Source organism: Peromyscus maniculatus, chromosome 1 (assembly GCF_049852395.1).
Source record: "Peromyscus maniculatus bairdii isolate BWxNUB_F1_BW_parent chromosome 1, HU_Pman_BW_mat_3.1, whole genome shotgun sequence".
Classification (NCBI taxonomy): Eukaryota; Metazoa; Chordata; class Mammalia; order Rodentia; family Cricetidae; genus Peromyscus; species Peromyscus maniculatus.
Window position 1 is genome coordinate 53,884,770 of NC_134852.1, and position 24,773 is coordinate 53,909,542.

The 24,773-nt window shown below is 50.7% G+C and overlaps 1 protein-coding gene across 6 annotated transcripts; it reads right to left on the reverse strand.

The window, feature by feature from the left end:
• Positions 1-166: 166 nt before the first annotated feature.
• On the reverse strand, positions 167-24,773 carry Fbxo17 (F-box protein 17). Of its 6 annotated transcripts, none has more exons than XM_016000538.3 (7): positions 24,506-24,773; positions 14,300-14,401; positions 6,994-7,420; positions 6,366-6,477; positions 4,952-5,047; positions 4,154-4,289; positions 167-3,147 (listed from the first exon to the last, which is right to left on the reverse strand). In XM_016000538.3, exons 3-7 carry the CDS (start codon positions 7,340-7,342, stop codon positions 3,004-3,006), a joined length of 837 nt encoding a protein of 278 aa, XP_015856024.1. In that variant the 5' UTR covers positions 7,343-7,420; positions 14,300-14,401; positions 24,506-24,773; the 3' UTR covers positions 167-3,003. The 6 variants fall into 6 exon arrangements, with proteins under 6 accessions (XP_015856024.1, XP_015856026.1, XP_015856025.1 ...); XM_016000540.3 differs by having other exon boundaries at positions 4,154-4,253; positions 24,506-24,768; XM_016000539.3 differs by having other exon boundaries at positions 14,284-14,401; positions 24,506-24,748.

Consider the following 24,773-nt stretch of genomic DNA (forward strand, 5'->3'; position numbering starts at 1 on the left):
AGGAACTGTTGTAGGTGCTGAAGATGATTAATTGGATGCTCCACATGCTCGCACATGTGTGTGGTGGTGACGGTGTGGGTTCTTGCAGCACCGAGAGGGGTGAAGGCCCATCCCAGATGTGGCCATCTGCCAAGTAATAGGGGTTATATATGCCTCGGTTTGCTGATTCTTGCCTATGTGCTGTTATTTATTTTTTATTTTATCAATCTGTATGTATGTGGGTGCTTGTGGGGGCCCTTCTGGAGCTGGTTACAGGAGATTGTGAGCAGCTGATGCCGGTACTGGGATCAAACTGGGGTTGTCCTCTGGAGGCTGGAGAAACAGACAGCAAGTGCTCTTAACCACTGAGCCATCTTCCTAGCCCCTGGGAGTCCCTGCCTCTGGCCTTCAGTTTCCTGCCTTAGGTAGTGGCATCAATTGTAATGTGGCCTTTTATGATCACAGGTTTTAAGCTGTAGGAGTTATGCTTACATTATTGGACTCTGGAGTTCAACTGATCCCAGCCCTGCATAAACACACACACACAAACACACACACACAGGGTTCCTGCCTGGTGACCTGGGGCAAGGCATTCTAATGTAACCTGGACTACATGGCATTAACTGATAAGAACCATGGCAAAGTGGACTCCATGGCTCACACCTGTAGTCCCAGTACTTGGGAGATGGAAGCAAGAGGATCATGAGTTCAAATCTGTCCTTGGTGACAGCAGATTGGGGGGCAGCTACATGAGACCCTGTCTTAAATAGAAGGCCATTGGAGAAAGGACCCTTAAGAACTGCCTGGAGCCAAGTGTGGTGGTGGCTCACACCTGTAACCCCAGTACTCTAGAGGCCGAGATAGGAAGGTGCTTTGAGTTTGAGACCAGTCTGGACTATGGAGGGAGAGTCTTATCTAAACCGGCCTGGGTCCTTGCCTCCAAAACATAGCACGGACACAGCCTCTCGATGGTCTCTGATTGTGCACACGTGGCCACATGTACTTCTGGGTCGGGGCTGGAGGCAGACAGGAGCACAGCTTGCAGACGGACACCTTCTGCAGTCTCATTTATCCCAGGCCAGCTTGGAACTCCCTCTGCAGCAGCTGAAGATGCCCTTGAACTATCCTTCCTCCACCTCCTGAGTGCTGGGGTTACAGGCGTGAATCATCGTGCCCAGTTTTATGTGGTGCTGGGGATGGACACATGGGGCCTTTGCATGCTGGGCAGGTGTTCCACTGTGACCTCTGCCTCAGCACCAGTTTTTGTTTTTAAGATTAAAAATTTAGGGGTGTGTGTGTGTGTGTACGTGCAGCTGCCCTTGGAGTCCAGATGTGTTGACTCCCCTGGGAGCTGGAGTTACAGTAAGCTGCCTAGTGCAGCACTGGAGACCAAACTTGGTTCTTCTGTAAGAGCAGTTTGTGCTCCTAACCTCTGAGCTATCTGCCAGCCCCTTTAACACCTCTTTAATATAATTGTTTAACATTATTTAAACAATATTTATTTATAATCTATGTGCGTTGGTGTTTTGCCTGCATGTCTGTCTGTATGAGGGCATTGGATCCCTGGAGTCACAGACAGTTGTGAGCTGCCATGTGGGTCCTGGGAATTGAACCCAGGACCTTTGGAAGAACAGCAGTGCTCTTAACCACTGAGCCATCTCTGTAGCCCCTCAACACGTTTTATTGGGGAGTTTGGGGAAAATTTAGAGCAGGTGTTAGGGGTGCCAGGCAACTCGGCAGGAGGGGAGAGTGCAGGGGAGAGGAGGGTGTTACCTGGCATGGGGTGTGTGTGTGTGGGGGTGTCTCTGAGGAACTGATGAGAAATGCTGCCAGCCTAGAAAGATGCCCTGCTGCTGCGGGGCAGTGAAGACAGACATTGTCCCCAGGTGGATGGGTACAGGGGCCCTCAGCTGGATCTGCGACTCCTCAGAGCATCATGGCTGCAAGGATGAATGCCCGAGCTGACCTCTGTTCCCTGCCAGCCATCAACCCATCCCCCAAGTGTGCAGGTGAGACAGTGCCCAGGGCTGGAGAGCCAGCTCGGTGAGTGAAGAGGCTGCCAACAAGCCTGATGACCTGAACTTGACCCCCCATCCACATGGTGAAAGGAAAGAACCCACTCCTGCAAGGTGTACTCTGAGCTCCCCACATCCGGTTCTCCACCCCTTTGAGGTCAAATGGCCCTTCACAGGGGTTGCCGAAGTCCATTGGAAAATACAGATGTTTATATTACAGTTCATTACAGTAGCAAAATGACAGTTAGGAAGTAGCAACGAAATCATTTTATGGTTGGGGGTCACCACAGCATGAGGAACTGTGTTAAAGGGTCACAGCACTAGGAAGTTTGAGAACCACTGGTCTACACAAACTGAAGAGATCATTGTGAATGTCTCTTTCAACCCATGTTGTGTGGCACACTACCATCTGTAACTCCAGTTTCTTCTGTGGATTCCCACACTCACATGTACATTTTCACACACTGACACACAATTAAAATAAATGTTTTTTAAAAAGTCACTGTCTCCTTATAAGTCGCTTTCTCCTTTTGTTATATTCTGAGCTTGGTCTATTGGATGTTTTGGTTTTTGACGTGGTCTCACAGCTCAGGCTGGCCTGGAACTCAGTACATAGCTGAGGGTGACTTTGAACTCATGATCCTCCTACCTCTCCCGAGAGTGCTGGGATCAGAAGTGTGTGCTATCAGGTCTGGCTTGGCCTGTTTTTGTTTTGACACAGTTTACCCACTGGCATCCATACATGAAGCAGTTCTCGGGCTCAGTAACCTGAAGATGCCTGTCACGGTAAGGTGGTCCCTGCTTGAGGAGAGAAGGAAGCTACAGACAAGCTGGTTAGGTCCCTGGTGTATCACAGCAGGAGGGCCAAGATGCTGAAACAGCAAGTGTGGAGGGGAGCCACACAGGATCCCCCTTTTTTGTTCAGCTGGGGGCGGGCTGCAAAGCCACCTTTGACTAATACCATCCGGGAGAAGGCAGTACGTCCTGGAAGTCCTGAAGGGCTGGTCAGCTAGGACAGACGGATCCTGAGGCGCACACTGGAGTGGGTCACAAGGGCACCGTAGTGTCCCACCCAGGAACGCGTGTCTCTCCCATACTGCTCAAAAGACACATATCGGATGCCTTTGCCAAAGTCAGTGAAGACATGAGAGACCTGTGGGAAAGGGGTGACAGGCTGAGGCTGGTGGGCCCCTCTTCCTCCATCTCAGCAGACTCCTGAGCACCCAGAGGGTACCTGGCTATACTCTAGGTGCTGGGGGCTAGATGCTGAAGACTGGTGATCGGGGAGACCAGTGGGCATGCTCCAGGAGGGAGGCAGGTATGAACATGGAGGAGGAGGTGAAAAGTGACCATGAAGAGGCTTCATGGAGGTGATACTGGAGGAGAGATGAGGACTGGGAGCCACATGAGGTTCTGGAGAAAGTGTTGCAGACGATCGATCAACTGTCGGTGCAGAGACCGTGAGCTAAGAGAGGCTGCCACAGACTGAGTGGAGAAGCAGGAGGTGGGCGAGGCAGGTGTGAGGCCATGTGGGGCTCTGTGGGCCATAATGAGCCACAGACTTTGGCACCCTCCCCCACTGTGGCCTTCACCCATTTGTTACTGATTGATTGAGAGAGGTTCTATAAAGCCCTGGCTAGTCTCAGACTCAGAGACCCACCTGCCTCTGCTTCTCAAGTGCTGGAACTAAAGGCCCATACCGCCACTTATTTATGTTGAGACACGGTTTCAGGTAGCCCAGGCTGGCCTTGAACTCACTAAACCTGAAGAAGTCCTTGAACTCCTGATCCTCCTGCTCAGCCTCTCAAGTGCTGTAATTTGAAGTGCGTACCACCAGGCCTGGCTCCTGCGTGCTTTGGGGACTTAAGGCCAGTCACCCTCTCTGTGGCTCAGTTTCTCAACCCTAGGATAGTAACAGGGCAAGGACTTTGGTTCGTGCATTACAGCACCTTAAACAGTACCTTGAATACAGTAGGTGCTCAATAAATGCTCTAATCAAATGATTAATCAGTAAGCCTCTTAGAGCAGGGTCGAGACGTACTGTAGTTAAGGGATTGATAATTGGCAGTTGTTACCACAGACCCCATCAATGAAGCGGGAAACCCAGCAAGGTGATTGTTGGGCGCAGGCCTTGGAGCTAGAGGGCAGTCGGGACTTACTTGTCGGCAGCTGCTCTCAGTCCACTGAAGTACCGGGTTGGGTGAGGCCGAGAACTTGACCACTTCATTTTCATATTCATCCAGCAGGCGGACCCGCAGCCTGTAGACACAGCCGCAGTTCTCACGGGCGCCCCACCTGCCAGGTGGTAGTGCGTTTTCAGGTCCCTGCCCCCCAGCCAGCTCTCCGGGGTGGGAGGAGGGAGGCTGCGGGCTGGGCTTTCCTGCAGCTGAACCAAGGTCCTATCCACTTGCACAGCCATTAGTGCGTTTGGGCACTTTAGAAGATGGGCCCCAGTCGGGGGCCAGAGCCAAGACGAGGGGGCGGAGCCAAGCCTGAGAAAAGGGCCGGGAAGACTGTGTTGCTCCTTTGAGCGGGTGGAACTACAGTGCTCTAGGGAGGAGCCACGCCCAGGCAGGAAGAGTTGACTTGGAGAAGAAACCAGAGGCCAAGAGAAGAGACCAAATGCCTCCAGCTAGGGTTCTTAGGCCAGTGTTGCCAACTCGTCAGAAGCCTTGACTAGCCACAAGATTTTAGGGCCGGCGCTGAGTGGAATGATAGCATGGAGCCAGTCCGTGGGCTCGTGCGCGCAACCCATGCCTGCCTGCTTGGGAAGAGGGAGAAAAGGAGTGCAGGAACGGGCCTGGGATGCAACAGGGCTCCTCCCTCCTAGTTCTGCAGCTGTATCTCCCAGGAAAGGGGGCCCAACCCTGTGGCTGATGGGGCGAGACTGAGCTATCCCTCCAGCCCACTCTAGTTAGCATCGCTGTGGCTCGGGCGCCCCGCCAGCCTCCGCTCACCAGTCAGCTATGCAGATCTCAATCTGGGCACTGTCCAGTAGCTCCTGCCACACTCCCTCCATCAACAGGTCCACCAGCTGCCTCTTGAAGCACCATCTGGGAGGGAGATGCCAGGGCTGAGACACAGTCTAAAACCACTTCCTCCACGAAGTCTCTCCTGATCACCCTGCTTTTCAGGACAGGAAGGTGTGTGGTGGACGATGCATCTCCCGTCACACTATCCCCTCCCCCATTTCCACCTAGCCCCGCCCCCAGGAGGCTGATCTTCATGATAGTCTCCTTACCCCTGATGTTGGCGGGGCCAGGATATGTATATAAATAGGTCCACACACTAGACAACTGAGCAGGGAGTTCTGGGGCCTCCCAAGATTCTGGGGCCCCAAAGATAACACAGAAGCTTGTTAGTGGAAAAAGCTGTGTCAGCACAAACTTAGGCATGCGTGAGAACTTCGGAAATGACAGAGGAAGTGGGCATGGTGGTGTGGGGCCTGTACTGCCAGTACATAGGAAGTGGAGCAGGAGGATCAGGAATTCAAGACCAGCCTCACCTACACAAAGTTCAAAGTCAGCCTGGTCTATATGAGACCCTGTCTCAGGAGAAAAAAAAATCAGAAATTCTGGAGCCAGATTATCTGGGTTCAAATTCTAACTCTACTATTTATTTAGTATGTATTTCTTTACTTTGAGTCAGGATCTCACTATGTGGACCTGACTGTCCTGGAACTTATGTAGACCAGGCTGACCTCAAACTCACAGAGATCCGCCTGCCTCTGCCTTGGGAGTGCTGGGATAAGGGTGTGCGTCACTATTCCCAGCCCACCAATTTACTAGACATTAGCTCTCCTCTGTGCTTTAGTTTGTCATAAGCTGAGGAAAGAAAAACACCCATGTTGACGGACTTAACAGACTGTAAAAGTGAGACCATGGCCCAGTGGAAGAGTGCTTTGCCTATCATTCCTGGAGACCTGGATTTCCTTCCTAGTATCACAAAGACCACCACCACCACAACCAAAACAAAGACAAGTCAGATGTGATGTGGTAGCACACGCTTGGAATCCCGGCATGCTGGAGGTCAGAGATTCAAGGTTATCCTCTGCTACAAAGCATGTTAGAGGCCACTCTGGCCTACCTAAGACCCTATCTCCAAACCAGGGCTAGGGAGACGGCTCAGTTGGTAAAATGCTTGCCTCGCGGGAAGACCTGAATTCCATCCCCAACAACCACATAAGACACCAGAGTGCCATCACCAGGGGCTCTGGCGCCCTCTTCTGGTCTCTTTGGGCACCTGCACTCACAAACACAGCACACCTCTCCACATATACACAGGAAGGAGGGAAGGGGAGAGTGACAAGCAGCCTGAAGTAGGTCCCTCCCCCTCTTTGGACCCTCACTCTAGGCACCAGGGGCCACTCACTCAAAAGAAGTCACAAAGCAGGTCTGGGAAGGAGCGCCTGACACCACTGTCAAATTCTTTTCCACGGCCCAGCCGTTCCCTCCGTGCTCCACTTCCCAGCCTCTGAAGCCCTCTGTAGAAAACAACGGGGCAGAATATAAAGCATTCGCCTGCCCCTCGAGGGGCAGGGGCCTCGCAGTTTGCCCTGTCCATACCCCCCGCCCCAGTACATTTCAAATCTGGGGCGTCTTACTAAACCCATCCTCCAAGTTCCTGTATCCTGGCCCCACCGACCCGGCCACCCAACCAGCTTCTGCTTTCAAAAGCTTTCTGACCCACTGAGTCTCAGAGCCCCATCTTTCTGCGCACGCCTCCAGCCTTCTGCCTTGCCCCGCCCACCCTCTCAGGTTGGCGCACTCTGATACGCTTAGTGCTTTATGCAAACCCCTCCTTCCACCCGCGCCCAATCCGCTTTGTCTTAGCCCGCCTCAGGCCACGCCCTCCGACCGGGACTCCTCCCCTAGTTGTCCTTCAGTCCCGCCCCCTGCCTGCGTCCCCTCGGCTTTAGGTCCCGCCTCCTAAGCGTTAGAACTCGCTCTCTAGGGGTAGGCCCCGCCCACAGCCAGAAGGCCCCGCCCCCGGGACCCACGCTCTCCGCAGGAGTTGAAGATGAGGTTGCGACCCAGCGGTGCGCGCAGGCAGAAACGGGCCAGAGCGCAGAACGGGAACTCGTCCTGATGGTCATCGTCGGCGGGGCAGCGCTGGGCCAAGGCGTAGAGGGCTCTGCCCTCCGCACTGCGGTCGCGGGCCAGCTGCAGCAGCCACACGCTCGAGCCATCCACCACGTCGCGCCAGGCTCGGCACACGGGCCGGCAGCGCGTCACTAACGCGCGGGGAGGCACGTGGCTCAGCACCTGCACCAGCAGCTCCGGGGGCAGCGTGGCCAGAGTCACGCGCGGAGCTTCGGGCACCTGCCGTCGCGAGGGTCGGGCTCCCATGTCCCGCCACTGGCGTCCTCTGGGTGCCGAGGGGTTGGCGGCTCAGCCTCCCTGGGTAACGAGGTTCAGGATGCCTGGCTGCAGACAAGATAGAGCAAATCCGTTCGCCTGGGGCCAAAGACACCTCCAAATCTAACCCAGTCCCAGCGGGGTGTGGTGGAACATGCCTGTAATCACAGCACTTTGGAGGCAGAGGCAGGAGGATTGCCATGAATTTGAGGCCAGCCTGTCTCACATAGTGAAACCTGTTAAAAACAGCAAAGCTCTGTGTGCAGTCTACTTGGGCCGTGGAATTCACTGTGTATTTCCAGCAAAGTCGCTTTCTTCTAAACATCTTTTCTAGAATCCGGTTCTCCTCTTATGCCCCTTCCAAACCACTAGTGTCCTTGCTCCTTGGAGCTGTGTCCAGGCCATTCGGCCTCTCCTCTCCCGAAGTCCCCACTGCAGATCTCAGTTGGGGGCAGCAGGTCCACCGCTCCCTTTTTGTCCTTCACTGTCTCGGGCGTCTCAGAGTTCCACCAGCCTTCCAGCCCACTGTGGTCTCCAATCGTGGCCCTACTGCCCTCCACTGCCCTCAGCCCCTCGCTCTTTACCCAGCTTCAGCTCCACGGCCGATCTTAAGGGCCTCACATGCATTCCTGACCCTTTGGCTTTCGCGCCTAGTGATGTCTGAACTCCAACTCCGAGTCCCCTGAGCCTGCACCCACAGGAAACATAGTCTTCCTTGGCAGCCTCACCTCTCCGTGAGGCTGACCCCTGTCACCCTTCCAGCGGCCAGGGAGTCAGACGCTCATGTTCATTATCAGCTCCCTCTCTCTCCCTTCCTCCTTCCCTTTCTCTTCCCTGTGGAGCCCATACTGTTGTCCTCTAGACCAGGATCCCTCTCCACCCGCCAAGTGGCCATACCACTTTTGTAAAGCTCCTCCGTCTCCATTAAAGAGTGACAAAACCCCAAACTGAAGTTAGATGGTCCCTAGAACCAGAGTGACTTGTTTCCCTAAATTCTTTCTGTTTCTTTTGTGGGTTTTTTGTTTGGTTTTGGTTGTGATAGGATCTCACTATGTAGCCCTGGCTGGCCTGGAATTCCCCATGTAGACCAGACTGGCCTTGAACTCACAGAGATCCACTTGCGTCTGCTGGGATTCAAGTTGTGTGCCACCATGCCTGGCTCTTTTTCTAGATTTTTGACTTCCCTGCCCCATTGACATCCCACTCCACCCCTGATGGTGGCCCTGAGATAATTTTTCGGATCACCTGGTTATTTCTAACTGACTCTCACTGGTTAGCCATAGCAATGGCTGACAGCAGATCAAAAGGGAAAACTTTTAGTCCACTTACCCTGTTTTCTGACTGTTTAACTACTCCCGCCTGGAAGTGTACTAGGAGCTACCTGTTTCCTGAACTAGAGACTCCGCTCCATAGGCCTTTTCTTGAATACAGCCTTCCTTTGTCTGTGCAGAGTCTTGCAGACTCCCCTGTCTCTGTTCACATCCCCAACTCCCAATGCGAGGTTGTAATTCCGGGCTCTGTGCGCGCTGGCCGGTGACTCCATCACTGGGCTGCACTTCAGCTCCCCACTGCTGAGTTCTAGGTGGTGCCTCTACAATTGATCCAGGCCACACCTGGCTCCTCTTGAGAGTAAAAACTGCCCCGGACCCATACTTGGCTGTGCACGGTGGTGCGTGCCTGTAACCCCAGAATTCAGGGGTGGGAAGCAGGACATCCTAAGTCCTAGATCAGCCTGAACTATGCAGTGAAAATCTCAAAGCTCCAAGGGCTAACAACAAAAGGTCCACATGCACTACTGCTGTGGTTTCCGCCTGCAATATCTCTTGAATCTTTCATTCTCCTTCCTTTCTTCTGCTTTTTCAAGACAGGGTTTCTCTGCGTAGTTTTGGTGCCTGTCTCTGTAGACCAGGCTGGCCTCGAACTCACAGAGATCCACCTGGCTCCGCCTCCCGAGTGCATGTGCACCACCGCCCGGCTCTTTTGCTTTTTTTGAGACAGGATTTCCTGTAGTCCAGGCTGGTCTCAAACTTACTATGTAGGTAAGACTGACCTTGAACTCCTAATCGAACGGCCTTCACCTCCCACATGCTGGCGTTACAGGTGTATGTCACCATGCCCAGCTGGCGAACTGTTTCTAAGCACCCTGAAATGTCAAGGTCATCAATGACTGTCGTGGTGCAAAGCTACTAGTTACTACTCTGCTGGCCCGTCAGTGATAGTTCACTGCTGTCACCTCCCTCAAAGGAACATCTCCTCATTCTAGTCTTCGACCTAGGTCCTTCGTTACCCGCCTGTCAGAGATGACCTTTGAACCTTAGTTCTCAGGGACTCTCAGCATCTTCTGGCTCTGTGCTTCCTTCCGCACACACAGTCCGGTAGGGGAAGCAGCTGGGTCAGGTGTTGCCCTGGGCAGCTCAGAACACTCCACAACTCCAGGTTTTCAAGCTAAGGGGGGAATCCTCCCCAGGGGTCACAAGGTCCCACACTATCTGCCATGTCTTTCTGATCTCATCACCCTCCCTCCCTCTCTCTGCCTCAGCTACACAGGCCTCCGCACCTCAGGGCCTTTGGTCTGGCTGTCCCCTCTACTAGAAGCATGATGCTTACATTTGTTTTTGTTGTTGTTGTTGTTAGTTTTTTGAGACAGGGTTTCTCTGTGTAGTTTTGGTGCCTGTCCTGGAACTCACTCTGTAGACCAGGCTGACCTCAAACTCACAGAGATTCGCCTGCCTCTGCCTCCCGAGTGCTGGGATTAAAGGTGTGCACAATTGCCACCAGGTGATGCTTACATTTGTCCTTCAGGTCTTTGCTCAAAAGTCTCCACATATCTTCTTATAATTTTAGGGCCTCATCACCAAACCTAACCCCTCTTCCCTTTTCCTTAACTTTTCTCTTTAAAAAAATGTATTTTTCTTGCCAATTGTGGTGGAACACACCTTTAATCCCAGTGCTCTTGAGGAAGAGGCAGACAGAGCTCTGTGATTTGAGCCAGCCTGGTCTACATAGTCAGTTCCAGGCCAGCCAGGGCTACACACAGAAACCTGGTCTCAAGAAGAAAAGGAGGAGGAAGAAGAAAGAAAGACAGACAATTGGGGCTGGACCGATGGACCAGTGGTCAAGAGCACTGGCTGCTCTTGCAGAGGACTGGCTGAATTCCCTAGCACCTATGTGGTGGCTCACAACTGCTGTAACTCCAGTTCCAGGGGATCTCATGCCCTCTCCTAGCCTCTGAGGGCACCAGGCATGCATGTGGCACACAGGCATACATGCAGGCAAAACACCGATACAATAAGATAAATAAATGTTAAAAGAAAAAAAAAGTACAAGTAGATAAAAATAAAAATGAAGGGTTGAGGTCATTCCAAAAAGGACTATGATGGTACTTCCTATCTCACACGGGGCTCCATAATTCTGCTAGTCATAAGGCATGGCATTGCCAAGGGATTTTCCAGGTGGCATTCTAAAAATGTCTCTACTGAAGTCAAGCTCCTTCTCTGGAGTCCTGGCTGGTGGAGTGGGCAGACTGAAGTTGACAGTCTTGGCTGCTGTCTGGAGTGTGAATCACACACACCTCCACTGCCCAGGTGAGGTCCCCAAGCTGTGAGGTTGGGGAGGGCTTTACGAAGTTTATAGACTTGAGCCAGTGCCAGCCTGCTCCACCACATCCCTGCCAAGTCAGCTGCTGACATTTCAGCTGCTGTGAGGGCAGGGGGCTGGAGAGACCACAGGGAGGCGTGGCCTAGACAGGCCAGCTGTTCCAGCCCAGCTGTCTAGTGTTCCCAACACAGGTACCCGTGAGGAAGCCCTCGGGTGATAGCAATTACATGAGACCCCTGAGTGTGGGCCAGCTGCCTGAGCCCAGTTAGTTCCCAGAGCACCGAAAGAACACAAAATCACTGTTCATGCAACCGTCCATCTTTGTTCTTCTGAGACAAGGCAACTACATTCTCCCACTCTGCATCCAAGGTCTCTCCTCTCTCTCTGTCTCTCTGTCTCTCTGTCTCTCTCTCCTCTCTCTGTCTCTTCTCTCTCTCTCTCTCTCTCTCTCTCTCTCTCTCTCTCTCTCTCTCTCTCTCTCTCTCTCGGGTGTGTGTATGTGTGTCTCACTATGTAGCCATGGCTGACCTGTACTTGCTCTGTAGACTAGGCTTTGGCTTCCCTTGAACTCAGAGACCTGCCTGTCTCTGCCTTGGGAGTGCTGGGATCAAAGGTGTGCACCACCACACTTGTCTTTTTAAAAGTTATCTTTTTAAAAAAATAATAAATTACATTAATGTGTGGGGACTGGAGAGATGGATCAGCAGTTAAGAGCACTGGCTGCTCTTCCAGAGGTCATGAGTTCAATTCCCAGCACCCACATGGCCGCTAACAACTGTCTGTAACTACAAGATCTGACACCCTCTCACAGACATACATACAGGCAGACCACCAATGCACACAAAATAAAAATAAATAAATTAGCCAGGCGGTGGTGGCTCACACCTTTAATCCCAGCACTCGGGAGGCAGAGGCAGGAAGATCTTTGTGAGTTCGAGGTCAACCTGGTCTACAGAGAGAGACCCAGGAAGGAAAAACCAAAATTAATAATAATAATAATAATAATAATAAATTAAATAAATAAATTATTTAAAAATCATTAAAAAATTACATCTGTGTGTGTGTGTGTGTGTGTGTTCCACTGCTGTATGTGGAGGCCAGCAGACAACTTTGTGGTCAGTTCTCTTCTTCCACCACGTGGCTCTGGGGGACTGAACTCAGGTCGTCATGCATGTTGCTAAGCACCCACTGAGTCTTCTCACCAGCCCTCCAGTTTTCTAGTATTTGGTGGTAGTTCTTATTTTTGCTGATGTTGTTATACAGGGGCTTACTCTAGTGCAAGCTGGCCTAGAATATGCGGTGGTCCTCCCACCCCAGCCCTGCCGGGATTCCAGCAGTAAGCTACTGGAGAACCTGCCAATTACCTATTTATTGAATTGAAGTTGGGCCATTCAGTACTTTCTCCTCTGCCGGCTGCCATGGGTCTCCAGTAGGGGGCGCAGGAGGAGCGTGGCAGACGGCAGGGTCAGCCTCCGGCTTTCAGGCTTCTCGGTGGCATGGACCTGCAAGCTGCCCTGTCTCCGGCATCCACTGGGCTCCTGCCACCACCTCATCCCAGACACTTCCTGTAAGCGGTTTGTCTGGCATCTTACAGGACGTGCTCTTCTGGCAAATTCCATCCCAGCCTGGGGCTGCTGTCTTTAGTCTCTCTTTTCATTTAAGATTTTATTTTTAACGTTTGTTTATTTAGTGCGTGTTGTGTGTGTGTATGAACTTGTGCCACGGCACACATGTGGTCATCAGAGAGCTGTCTGTAAGAGTCAGTTCTGTCTTGCTGAGTGGTTTCTGAGGATAAATTCAGGTTGTCAGGCTTGGTGGCAGGTGCCCCTCCCCCACCCCGGGTATCTCAGTGCCCCCCTCCCACCTCCACATTTTTTTTTGTGTTTTTGAAACGGGGTTCAGACAGTCAAAGCTCTTTCATCTCTGAAGTGATGGGATTGCAGTTGTGTGACATCACACTCAATCCTGTGCAACTCATTCTCCTCTCCCTCCCTCCTTCCCACCCTCTCTTTTTTTTTTTTTTTTTTTTTTTTTTTTTTTTTTGTTTTGTTTTTTTTTTGTTTTTTTTGAGACAGGGTTTCTCTGTGTAGCTTTGCGCCTTTCCTGGAACTCACTTGGTAGCCCAGGCTGGCCTCGAACTCACAGAGATCCGCCTGGCTCTGCCTCCCGAGTGCTGGGATTAAAGGCGTGCGCCACCAACGCCCGGCATTTTTAAATGCTTCCTTTTTTTTTTTTTTTTTTTTTTTGGTTTTTGGAGACAGGGTTTCTCTGCGTAGCTTTGCGCCTTTCCTGGAGCTCCCCACCCTCTCTTTCTTCCTTTCTTCCCCCATGTCTGAGCAATGATCTCCTTATGTTGTTCAGGCTAGTTTGAACTACTGTGCTTAAATTATCCTCTTGACTCAATCTCCCAGGTGGCTGAGACTACAGACATGCACTCAGGCACACACAAATAAAATAAATATTAAAAAATACAAAATATTCAAAAAATAGTTTATGTTTATAAATGTTTTGCCTGCAAGAATGTAATAACTGTACCACATTCATGCCTGGTGCCTGAGGAAGAGAGGGCACTGGATCCCCTAGAACTGGAGTTAAGGATGATTATGAAGCACCATGTGGGTGCTGGGAATTGAACCCAGGTCCTCTGGTGGAGTTGTCAATGCTCTTAACAACTGAGCCACCTCTCCAGCTCCAAAGCGATGTTTTAATTGTGTGTGTGCCCGTGTAAGCAGAGGAAAGCTGGCAGGAGCTGGTTCTCTCTTTCTGCCTCATGGGCTCTAGGGATCAAACTCAGGTCCCCACGCTTGGCGGCAACGACCTTTACACACTGAGCCATTAAAAACAAAACAAAAGCCAGGCGGTGGTGGCGCACGCCTTTAGTCCCAGCACTCAGGGAGGCAGAGCTGGGCAGATCTCTGTGAGTTCAAGGCTAGCCTGGTCTACAGAGCGAGATTCAACAGGCACCAGAACTATACAGAGAAACCCTGTCTTGAAAAAAACAAAACAAAACCAAAAACAAACAAACAAAAGAACAAACAGCATTTCTCTATGTAGTCCTGGCCTGTCCTGGAACTCACTCTGTAGACAAGGCTGGCCTCAAACTCACAGAGATCTGCCTGGCCACTGTTACACTTAATAGCTGAGTCATCAACATTTGTGTTTCCAGTGACTATGTGGTTCCAGGATCCTGGTTAGTCTCTGATTGACATGTCTATTACATATTCCCAAACCTGGCTTCCTCCTCCTCCAGGACTCATCCACATTGCTGGATGCATCCTTCAGTGCTGAGTAATATACCAGCGACCAAATGAACCGAAATCTGTTGATCCACTCACCATGATGGAGACTTACTTGAGCCTTTTCCCACGTGGAGCTGTTATGAATGGAGCTGATGTGAGTGTTCGTGTATGAAGGTCCATGTGCACACAGGTTGCATTTCTCTTGAATAAATACCTAGGAATGGAATTATTGGGTCATAGGGTAAGTATGCATTTCACTGCACAGTAAAATGATTAAGGGGCCTGGAGAGATGGCTCAGTGACTAAGAGCACTAGCTGCTCTTTCAGAGGATCTGGGTTCAATTTCCAGCACCCATATGGCAATTCACAACCATCTGTAACTCCATTTCCAGGGGATCTGATACTCTTTTTCTGGCCTCTACAGGTGGTGCATGTACATACATGAAACTAAACACCCATACACTTAAAACTAACATTAATTAAACTTAAACAAACATTAATTAAAAAAATATATACTCTGAGCCAGGTGTGGTAGTGCATGCCTTTTATCCCAGCACTGGGGAGGCAGAGGCAGGCAGATCTCTTTGAGTTTGAGGCCAGCCTGGTCTAACAAAGAGAGTTCCAGGACAGCTAGGGCTGTTACACAGAGAAACCCTGTCTCAAAACACCAAAATAAATCAATACACAAACAAACAAACAGTGTGTGTGTGCCTACCAGTGAGGGGCTGGGGTGTGGCTCAGTGGTAGAGCCCCTGCCTAGAATCCCCCAGTGAGGGGCTGGGGGTGTGGCTCAGTGGTAGAGCCCCTGCCTAGAATCCCCCAGTGAGGGGCTGGGGGTGTGGCTCAGTGGTAGAGCACCTGCCTAGAGTCCCCCAGTGAGGGGCTGGGGTGTGGCTCAGTGGTAGAGCCCCTGCCTAGAATCCCCCAGTGAGGGGCTGGGGTGTGGCTCAGTGGTAGAGCCCCTGCCTAGAATCCCCCAGTGAGGGTCTGGGGTGTGGCTCAGTGGTGGAGCCCCTGCCTAGAATCCCCCAGTGATCGGCTGGGGTGTGGCTCAGTGGTAGAGCCCCTGCCTAGAATCCCCCAGTGAGGGGCTGGGGGGGTGACTCAGTGGTAGAGTGCTAGCCCAGCATGCCCACAGCGGTGGATTCATAAATAGCACCAGAAGGAAATAAAGAAATAAAAAGAGAGATCAAAGCTATTCGTGATAAGAGAAGATTAAGATGGCTGTAAATTTTTTTATAAGAGCCACAAAATGAAGGGAAGGAGACATAAGGAAATTTAATCAGTTAACAGCCGCAAGCCAAACCAACAGAAAAGTATTCTGTATTAAAAACCATTTGTTTGTGTGTTGTGTGAGTGTGCTGTGGTGCGGGTGTGGGGCTGTATGACAACTGTGGCGGTCCTTCCTTCTCTCCTGGTGGATTGTGGGGACCTCACTTAACCCTTTACCTGCTGAGCCATTTCTCTAACTCTGTTCTGCATTCTGATTTTTTTTTGGGGGGGGGGCGAGACAGCGTTTCTCTGTGTAGCCCCAGCTGACCTGGAACTCACTCTGTAGCCCAGGCTGGCCTCCAACTCAGAGATCCATCTGCCTCTGCTTCCTGAGTGCCAGGATTAAAAGCGTGCACCAGGAAATAACATTTTTTAAAAATATATTTTATTTTATGTGTATGGGTGTCCCTGCATGTATGTCTGGGTGTGGGAGCCCGTTCTGGGGTTCCTCGTGGCTTTACCCAGCAGGTCTGAATAGAGGATGATCAGGACCACGGGCCTGAGTGCAGGTGTCTGAGATGGCCTGCACTTGGCTGTGCTGGGGGAGGAGGTCTTTTGCTCCACCCCTTGGCGTCTCTATAAAAACCCTGGACCAGAGACAGTCCGGGCCCGTTGGAATAGGTTCCAGGCCCTCTCGAGGCTATCCTTTATTTTCTATCTGTTTATCTCCGCAAGATTCTCCGCTATAAATCCTTCTATCTAATATTTCCTGCTGCTCGCACTCAAGAAAACTCTGGGAAGCTGTGGGGGTGGTGGGTAAACGCCCCACATCTGGGCACCGTGTGAATGCAGTGTCCTTGGAGGCCAAAAGAGGGTGTCGTAGCCCCCGGGACTGGAATTACAGCTGGTTGTGAGCCACCACGTAGGAGCTGGAAGTTGAACCCAGGTCCTCTGGAAGAACAGCCAGTGTTCCAACAGCTTTCTCCAGCCCCACGGAACCTTTAGAAAACGCAGCCTTGCTGAAGGAAGAGCCTCAACTGTGGGTGGGCTGTGGGGTTTTACAGCTTGTCCCTCTTCCTGTGCTCTCTGTTTCCTGTGTGTGGATGAAATGTGACCAGCTTCCTGCCTTTGTCAACCCCGCCTTCCCACCCCACCACCACCACCCCGGTCACTATGTCTTGCCTGCCATCATGGCACATCTCTCCCTCTGGCACCCTGAGCTAAAATACACCCTCCCTTCCTTCTGTTGCTCTTAGTCATGGTGTTTATCGAAACCACAGAAAAGTAACTAAATGCACCCATGAAATCAATCAATTAGAATGTAAAAAAGAAAAAATTTAAAAGGATGAATTTAGATCATTTTCTCACTGTCTGCTCATACTCACAATTACTTATCTAGACATTTAATTCAAGACATAAAACTAGAGCTGGACATGGCGGCCCACACCTACAATCCCAACAGTCTAGAGGCAAGAGGACCGTGCATTCAAGGTCATCCTTGGTTATATAGTTAGTTAGAGGCCAGCCTGTTTCATAAGTAAATAAATAAACTTTAAAAATAAAGACTGTCTGGCTCCAGGAGGCGTGTGTTGGAGACCGTGGGTACCTAATACCCGCTGCTCCTAACAGCTGTGGACAGAGCAAATGTGCCCGACAAATAGCTCGCTGCAGTGGTGAATGTCTCACTGTGATCATGGCCAGTGCCAGAATGTGGGCCCCCATGGCAGCCTTGATGCAGGACCAGAGGAATGTGGGCGGGGCTGACACAGAGGGCGTGTCTTACAGAATGTGGGCCCCCTATGGCAGCCTTGATGCAGGACAAGAGGAATGTGGGCGGGGCTGACACAGAGGGCGTGTCTTACAGAATGTGGGCCCCCTATGGCAGCCTTGATGCAGGACAAGAGGAATGTGGGCGGAGCTGACGAAGAGGGCGTGTGTTACAGTCCCACTGAGTCTCGGGCTGAACTCAGAAAACGCTCAGTTCAAAGGAAGATCTAGATTACCAAGTGACCAAATGTGACTCTGTCTAAAAAAGAAAGGGAGGGAGGGAGGAAAAGACGGGGGTTGACAGAGTGCTGGCCTAGCAGTCACAAAGCTTCTGGAACCGATCCCCAGCATTTCATAAAGCAGATAGTCACTGCACACCTATAACCCTAGCGCTCACAACAAGGAGGGTCAGAAGTTCAAGGTCATCCTTGGCTACATAGCAAAGGCGAACCCTGGGCTGCCCCAGATCAAGTTCTAACAGAAAGAAAAAAAGCTGTATTTAGAAAACAAGGTGGAGCTGAGGCTGCAGCTCAGTGTTTGCCTCCCGTGCATGCCTGAGGTCCGTTGTTTAACCTGCAGCGTGGGGGGGGAGAGAGAGAGAGAGAGAGAGAGAGAGAGAGAGAGAGAGAGAGAGAGAGAGAGAGAGAGAGAGAGAGAGAGAGAGAGAGCTCAGAGAGGGCCTGTGGTAGTTAAGAAAATTTCTTTGGGGCTGGAGAGATGGCTCAGCGGTTAAGAGCACTGGCTGCTCTTCCAGAGGCCCCGGGTCCAATTCCCAGAACTTACATAGCCCCTCACAACTGTCTGCAACTCCAGTTCTAGGGGATCTGACACCCTCACACAGACATACATGCAAGTAAAATACCAATGCACATAAAAATGAATAAATTCAGAAAAAAATATCTCTTCATTAAGAGGAGCCATGTTCCACACACACACAGGTCCTGGTGCATGGGTGACTCCAGAGTGAGTGCCTGTAACACACACACACACACACACACGTGGCGCCACGTCCAGAGAACACAATGACTGTCCTTTACCAAACCCTGCTGACTGCACATCTACTTTACTCCAGGTTTCTGGGAAGTGTTTGGGAACTCAGAGCCCCACAAGAGGGAGATGCTGTTCTCCACCAAGGGAAACTGAGGTTTTAAAAGGCAGAAGACATGCTTAAGTTCCCTCAAGCAGTGAACTACAGAGCGAGGGCAGAGCACAAAACCACAGGAAGCTCACAGGTCCAATGGATGGGTTGTTTTCTTTTCTCTTTCTTTTCATTTTGAGACAGACATGGTCTGTCAATAGTCCGAGCCCTTCTGAACTAACTGTGTAGACCAGGCTGGCCTCAAACAGATCCACCTGCCTCTGCCTCCCAAGCATTGGAATTGAAATCATGTGCCACCAAGTCTGGCTCTGTTTTCATTTTGAGACAAGATCTTACCGTGTAGCCCAGGCTGGCCTTGAACTCATGACCCACCTGCCCTAACCTCCAAGTGCTAAGATCGCAGGCATGCACCACACCTGGTCTCTGATCTGATGTGTTTTGATGGAGGATTCTAAAATCAAGGCAGCATGTATTTGGCAAGCTTTGTAAAAGGCCATCACAGAAACAGAATTGTGTGGGGGTGGGGGTGGGGGTGGTAATCAGTTAAAATCCAGTTTCATCTGGTTTCCTCCTGCAGGAAATAGAGAACTTCTGTTTTCCTTCTTTCTTTTGTTTGTTTGTTTCTCTGTGTAGCCCTGGCTATAATGGAACTCACTCTGTAGCCCAGGCTGGCCTCGAACTCAGAGATCCACCTGCCTCTGCCTCCCCAGTGCTGGGATTAAAGGCGTGCGTCACCACCAGTGAGAGAGGACTTCTTCAACGCTGACTCAGGTCGACCTATTTCAGGAATTTGTCCTTTAGCGGCTTCCCCAATGTTTCCATTTGCTTAGGTGGCCTCTGGCAGGAATGGCTGCTGACGCCTCCCATTCCGCCACTCAGTAGCTAGGATGTGAAACCTGGTGCTCAGGACTCCAGAGTCTGTGCCACGGGACCAGTTCCACATTGTTTTATATCTAATCTTGCTTCATTCTTCCCTATTTAAAAATGCACTGATGTGGGCTGGAGAGATGGCTCGGCGGTTAAGAGCACTGGCTGCTCTTCCAGAGGACCCAGGTTCAATTCCCAGCACCCACATGGCATCATAACTGTCCTGGAACTCCAGTTCCAGGGGACATTCACACCAACACACATAAAATAAAGTTAACTAAATTATTTTTAAAAAAATACATTGGTGTGCGTGTGTGCGTGTGTGTATGTATGTGTGTGTGTGTGTGTGTGTGTGTGCTCGGGCTTGTGTGCACACAAGCTCCCTTTCTACTATGTGGGGGCCCAGGGATTGAACCCAGGTCATCTGGCTTGGCAAAGAAGAACTATCCTGCCTGCGTCTTAGGCCTAAGAGCCACCTCATAGTAAAGACAAACTAGGTTCGTTCCTGTTTATGATTAAACCTCTGTTTCTCAAGGATTGGGCTATGCCCCACCTTAACTACAAATGGTTCTGCACTCCTGCTCCAGGAATGGCAATCATGTCTTTGTTTCAAAAGGTTTTTTATAACCATCTTGAAACCCTACTCTTGTTTGAACAGGTTATATGACCCCCTATGACTATCTGTTGCTATGACTACCTTGTTCTGACTGTGACTGCCTTGTTCTGACTGTGACACCTTGTCATGACTGTGACTGCTTTGTTCTATGACACCTTGTCATGACTGTGACTGCCTTGTCATGACTATGACACCTTGTTATGACTATGACTGCCTTGTCATGACTGTGACTGCCTTGTCATGACTATGACTGCCTTGTCATGACTGTGACTGCCTTGTCATGACTATGACACCTTGTCATGACTATGACTGCCTTGTCATGACTGTGACTGTCTTGTCCTGACTGTGTCTGCCTTGTCATGACTGTGACTGCCTTGTCATGACTGTGACTGCCTTGTCATGACTATGACTGCCTTGTTTTGCCCACCTTGCAACCATGTCTTTGTTTCAAGAGGCCATTAGGACTAACTTGTTTGTCCTGCTCCTGTAACCCCAACTATTTTGTCCACCAAATCCTCCCTTTGGAAACCTCCTACCCCTGAGCTATAAAAGCCTTGTCTTCTTCGCATCCAGTGCTGGCCTCTCAAACCCTGCCTTATTGAGAGGCAGCCCCTGTACATGAATAAGAAAAGATTGCTTTAGCAGGGCGGTGGTGGCAAACGCTTTAATCCCAGCACTCAGGAGGCAGAGGTAGGTGGATTTCTGAGTCTGAGGCCAGCCTGGTCCACATATGAGGTTCCAGGATAGCCAGGGCTACAGAGGGAAACCTTACCTGGAAAAAAACAAACCAAAACAAAAAAAGCTTGCTTTAATTATTTTGGCCATGATAATTTGGGTTGGTATTCTCCTCCTCCCATCTTTGGGATGAACAGCAGCAAGCATCATTACCCACTGAACTACTTATCACCCAACCGTCTTCCAAAATTTTAGAGCATACTCATATAGAAAAGTTGAGCCGAGCATGGTGACACCCTGTTCTAGTAAATACGTCCTCTTTATTTATTTTTATTGTGTTGAGGTTTGAACCTAGGTTCTCCCTGATGTGAGGCTAGTACTCTACCACCAAGCCACGCCCCCAGCCCCTCACTGGGGGATTCTAGGCAGGGGCTCTACTTCAGATCCACTCTTACAGTCCAGAAATACAAATTTTTTTAATTTATTTATTTTTATTTTATGTGCATTGGTGCTTTGTCTACATGTATGTCTGTGTGAGGGTCTCAGGTCCCCTAGAAGTGGAGCTATAGACAGTTGTGAGCTGCCATGTAGGTGCTGGGAATTGAACCCGGATCCCCTGGAAGAGCAGCCAGTGCTCTTAACCACTGAGCCATCTCTCCAGCCCCCAGAAATACAATTTTTAAAAATTAGTAAAGTAGCCAGATGATAGTGGCACAGGTCTTTAATCCCAGCACTCAGGAGGCAGAGGCAGGCGGATCTCTCTGAGTTCGAAGCCAGCCTGGTCTATAGAGTGAGATCCAGGAAAGGTGTAAAGCTACACAGAGAAACCCTGTCTAGAAAAACCAAAAAGAAGGAGGAGGAGGAGGAGGAGGAGGAGGAGGAGGAGGAGGAGGAGGAGAAGAAGAAGAAGAAGAAGAAGAAGAAGAAGAAGAAGAAGAAGAAGAAGAAGAAGAAGAAGAAATTTGTTAGTGGGACGGGACAGTCGCCTCGGTGCTGATGAGTTCTTGTGGCTTCTGCAAAGGGCACTAGTTCAGTTCCTCGCTCCCACATTCAGCCGCCCACAAGTACCTACAACTCCAGTTTCTGGACATCTGGTGCCCCTTTTAGTTCATGAGCAGCCACATGGGTGTGCAGCCCCCAAGACACATCCACATACATAAAAATAAAATGTATCCCATCCCCTTGAGACAGGGGTTCTTTGTGTAGCCCTGCTCTCCTGAATCTCACCTTGTAGGCCAGGCTGGCCTGGAACCCTGTCTCCGCCTCCCAAGTGCTGCGATTAAGGGCGTGCATCACCTCACCTAGCTAATGAAAGAAATCTTCATGAGATCTGAGAGTAAGCCTGGTGAGGCAGCTTACACCTGTAATCTCAGCACCCAGGAGACTGAGGCAGCTCACACCTGTAATCTCAGCACCCAGGAGACTGAGGCAGCTCACACCTGTAATCTCAGCACCCAGGAGACTGAGGCAGCTCACACCTGTAATCTCAGCACCCAGGAGACGGAGGCAGCTCACACCTGTAATCTCAGCACCCAGGAGACTGAGGCAGCTTACACCTGTAATCTCAGCACCCAGGAGACTGAGGCAGGAGGATTTCAGTATATTAAGATCATGGAGCCAGGCAGTGTTGGCACACGCCTTTGATCCCAGCACTCGGGAAGCAGAGGCAGGCGGATCTCTGTGAGTTCGAGGCTAGCCTGGACTACCAAGTGAGTTCCAGGAAAGGTGCAAAGCTACACAGAGAAACCCTGTCTCGAAAAACCAAAAAAAAAAAAAAGATCATGGTGGGGGTACATAGTAAGTTTTATGGGCTAACGGATGAGACCATATCTCAAAAAAACAAAACCCAAAACAAACAAAAAATATTTCTAATTAGCTACCCAAGAAGTACAACACAGAATAAGGTTAAAAAAAAAAAAAGGCACAGTGATCACAAATGAATTGTGCGTGTGTGTGTGTGTGTGTGTGTGTGTGTGTGTGTGTGAGAGAGAGAGAGAGAGAGAGAGAGAGAGAGAGAGAGAGAGAGAGAGAGAGATCTGGAAGTCCTGGTGAAGCTCCTTTCTCATGCTCTCCACTGCTTTTGTTTTGGAGCTCACGGATCGGGCTAGCCTGGAAAGTTGTTAAGGTCCAGAGCCCCTCCTTTCCCAGGCATCCTAGTGCTGGGATTACAGGCGTGCTCAGCTAGTGCTGGGATTACAGGCGTGCTCAGCTAGTGCTGGGATTACAGGCGTGCTCAGCTTCCCCTGGCTTTTTCTGTGGCTGCTGGTTATCTGAAGAAACTCAAGTCCCTGGGTTCGCCAGGCAAATGCTTTACGGATTCGGCCATCTCCCTAGATGCACAAATTAGCCGTATTTTGAAAAATAGCTTAATTGCAATTTAACTGGCTGCCTAGGAGATGGGTGCTCTCTTGAAGAACGCTTTATCTTCATACAAACTCTCTCTGTCCTTCCGATGGTTTTTTTGTTGCTTTTTCTCACGGGATATGTAGACAACTTATCTTAGTTAGGTTTTCTATTGTTGGGATGAAACGCTATGACCAAAAGCAATTTGGGGAGGAAAGGGTTTCTCTGTAGCTTACAGCTTATAGGCCTTCATCCAGGTAAGTCAGGACAGGAACCTGGAGGCAGGAGCTGATTCAGAGGCCCTGGAGGGTGCTGCTTACTGGCTTGTTCAGCCTGCTTTCCTACAGAACCCAGGACCACCAGCCTAGGCACAGCACCACCCACAGTGGGCTGGGTGCTCTCCCAACAACCACTAATTAAGAAAATGCACCATGGGCCAGACTGGGAGGGGTGTTTTTCAGTTGTGGTACCCTCTTCCCAAATTACGCTACCCTGTGTCAATGTGACATAAAACTAACCAGCACAAAATCATTGTTCAAAGTCAGGTTTGTGATAGTTTAGGTTTTCAATATAGGGAGTTGAATAAACTGGGGGAGGGGGGGGAGCCTGACCATTGCAAAAGTAACTCCGCAGAACAGAATTTAAATTGGGAGGAGTAGCCACAGCTGAAAGGCATCAATCATGTAGCTAAATCAGGAAACAGCTCTGAGACTGAAGCACAGATTCTGAGAGGGGGCTGCCAGCCGGAATGATCCAGACTCCTCTCGGGGGCTGCTATGAGAACACCGTTGGTCTGGTCTGGGAGGGATTTTGTTGTTGTTGGATATTTTGGGATGGCATGGGTAGAGATGCAAGAACGGGTGTTGAAAGATCCGTTTCTTTCTTTTTTAATTTAAATAAAAAAAACAGGTGTTATGGTTGCGTATGTGTTTGATGTGTATGTGTGTTGGGGTGGAGGTCAGAGACAACATGTGTGAGTCTTCAGTTCTGAGTCTTGAGGGTCATCATCAGGATTGGTACCAGGTACTTTGATCTGCGTACCCACCTTCAGCCAGTAGACCCATTTCCATAAAAACAGAGCATGTACGAAACTTGGGAATGAAGCTCATTACTTCGCATGCTGCTTCTTCTTCTTCTTCTGTTTTGTTTGTTTGTTTTTGTGTTTTGGAGACAGGGTTTCTCTATGTAGCCCCGGATGTCCTGGATCTCACTCTGTAGACCAGGCTGGCCTTGAACTCACAGAGATCCGTCTGCCTTTGCCTCCCGAGTGCTGGGATTAAAGGCGTCGCCACTACCGCTCGGCGTATGCTATTTCAAAATATGAAAAGTCCAGTGGCGGTGGTGGCGCACGCCTTTAATCCCAGCACTAGAGAGGCAGAGGCAAATGGGTCTCTGTGAGTTCAAGGCCAGCCTGGTCTATAGAGTGAGTTCCAGGACATCCAGGACTACACAGAGAAAAAACACCTAAAAATGAAAACAAAAGAAAAAGAAAAACTAAAGAGACACACAAAGTAAAGTCTTTTCATTGCGGCGTGTAGCTTTGTCACTTGCACGCGTACAGCTGAGCGTAAGCGAGCCCTGTACAGTCGGAGAGTCTGCCCAGGGAAGTAGGGACTCCAGGAGACCCCGCCCCCGGCATGGCGCCAGGGTAGACTCCTCCATCCTCCGGATTGCCCCAGCTGCGGGGTGGACGTGACCCTTTGGTCCCAATCTCAGTCCCTACCTGTCCCTGCGCTCACCTGGTGGCCTGCTCCGAGGTGGCGGAGGAGATCCAGTCCCCGCCAGGCGCTGGGAGCAGTCGAAGGGTTCCCCGCGGTCCAGGGTGGCCCGGGACCTGGGATCCTGGCGGACCGTCTTCCCCGTGCTCGGGATCCCCGGCAGGATGGGCCACACCGGGCAAGGTTCCAGTCCCAGGGAGCCCTGGCCAGGGCCGCCGAGCCACGTCCTTCCCGTCCCTCACGTGGCTCCCACCCTCCTGCTGCACCCCGGGCACCTCCCCTGCTCCCC

What these genes read in the sequence shown, in the direction of transcription:
- Fbxo17 (XM_016000538.3), bottom strand. Translation starts at nt 7,342, where the DNA reads ATGGGAGCCCGACCCTCGCGACGGCAGGTGCCCGAAGCTCCGCGCGTG. An exon ending in GAGATCTGCATAGCTGACTG is followed by an intron (nt 4,290 to 4,951) that starts GTGAGCGGAGGC and finishes ACCACCTGGCAG; the next exon opens with GTGGGGCGCCCGTGAGAACT. An exon ending in CTGAGAGCAGCTGCCGACAA is followed by an intron (nt 3,148 to 4,153) that starts GTAAGTCCCGAC and finishes CCTTTCCCACAG; the next exon opens with GTCTCTCATGTCTTCACTGA.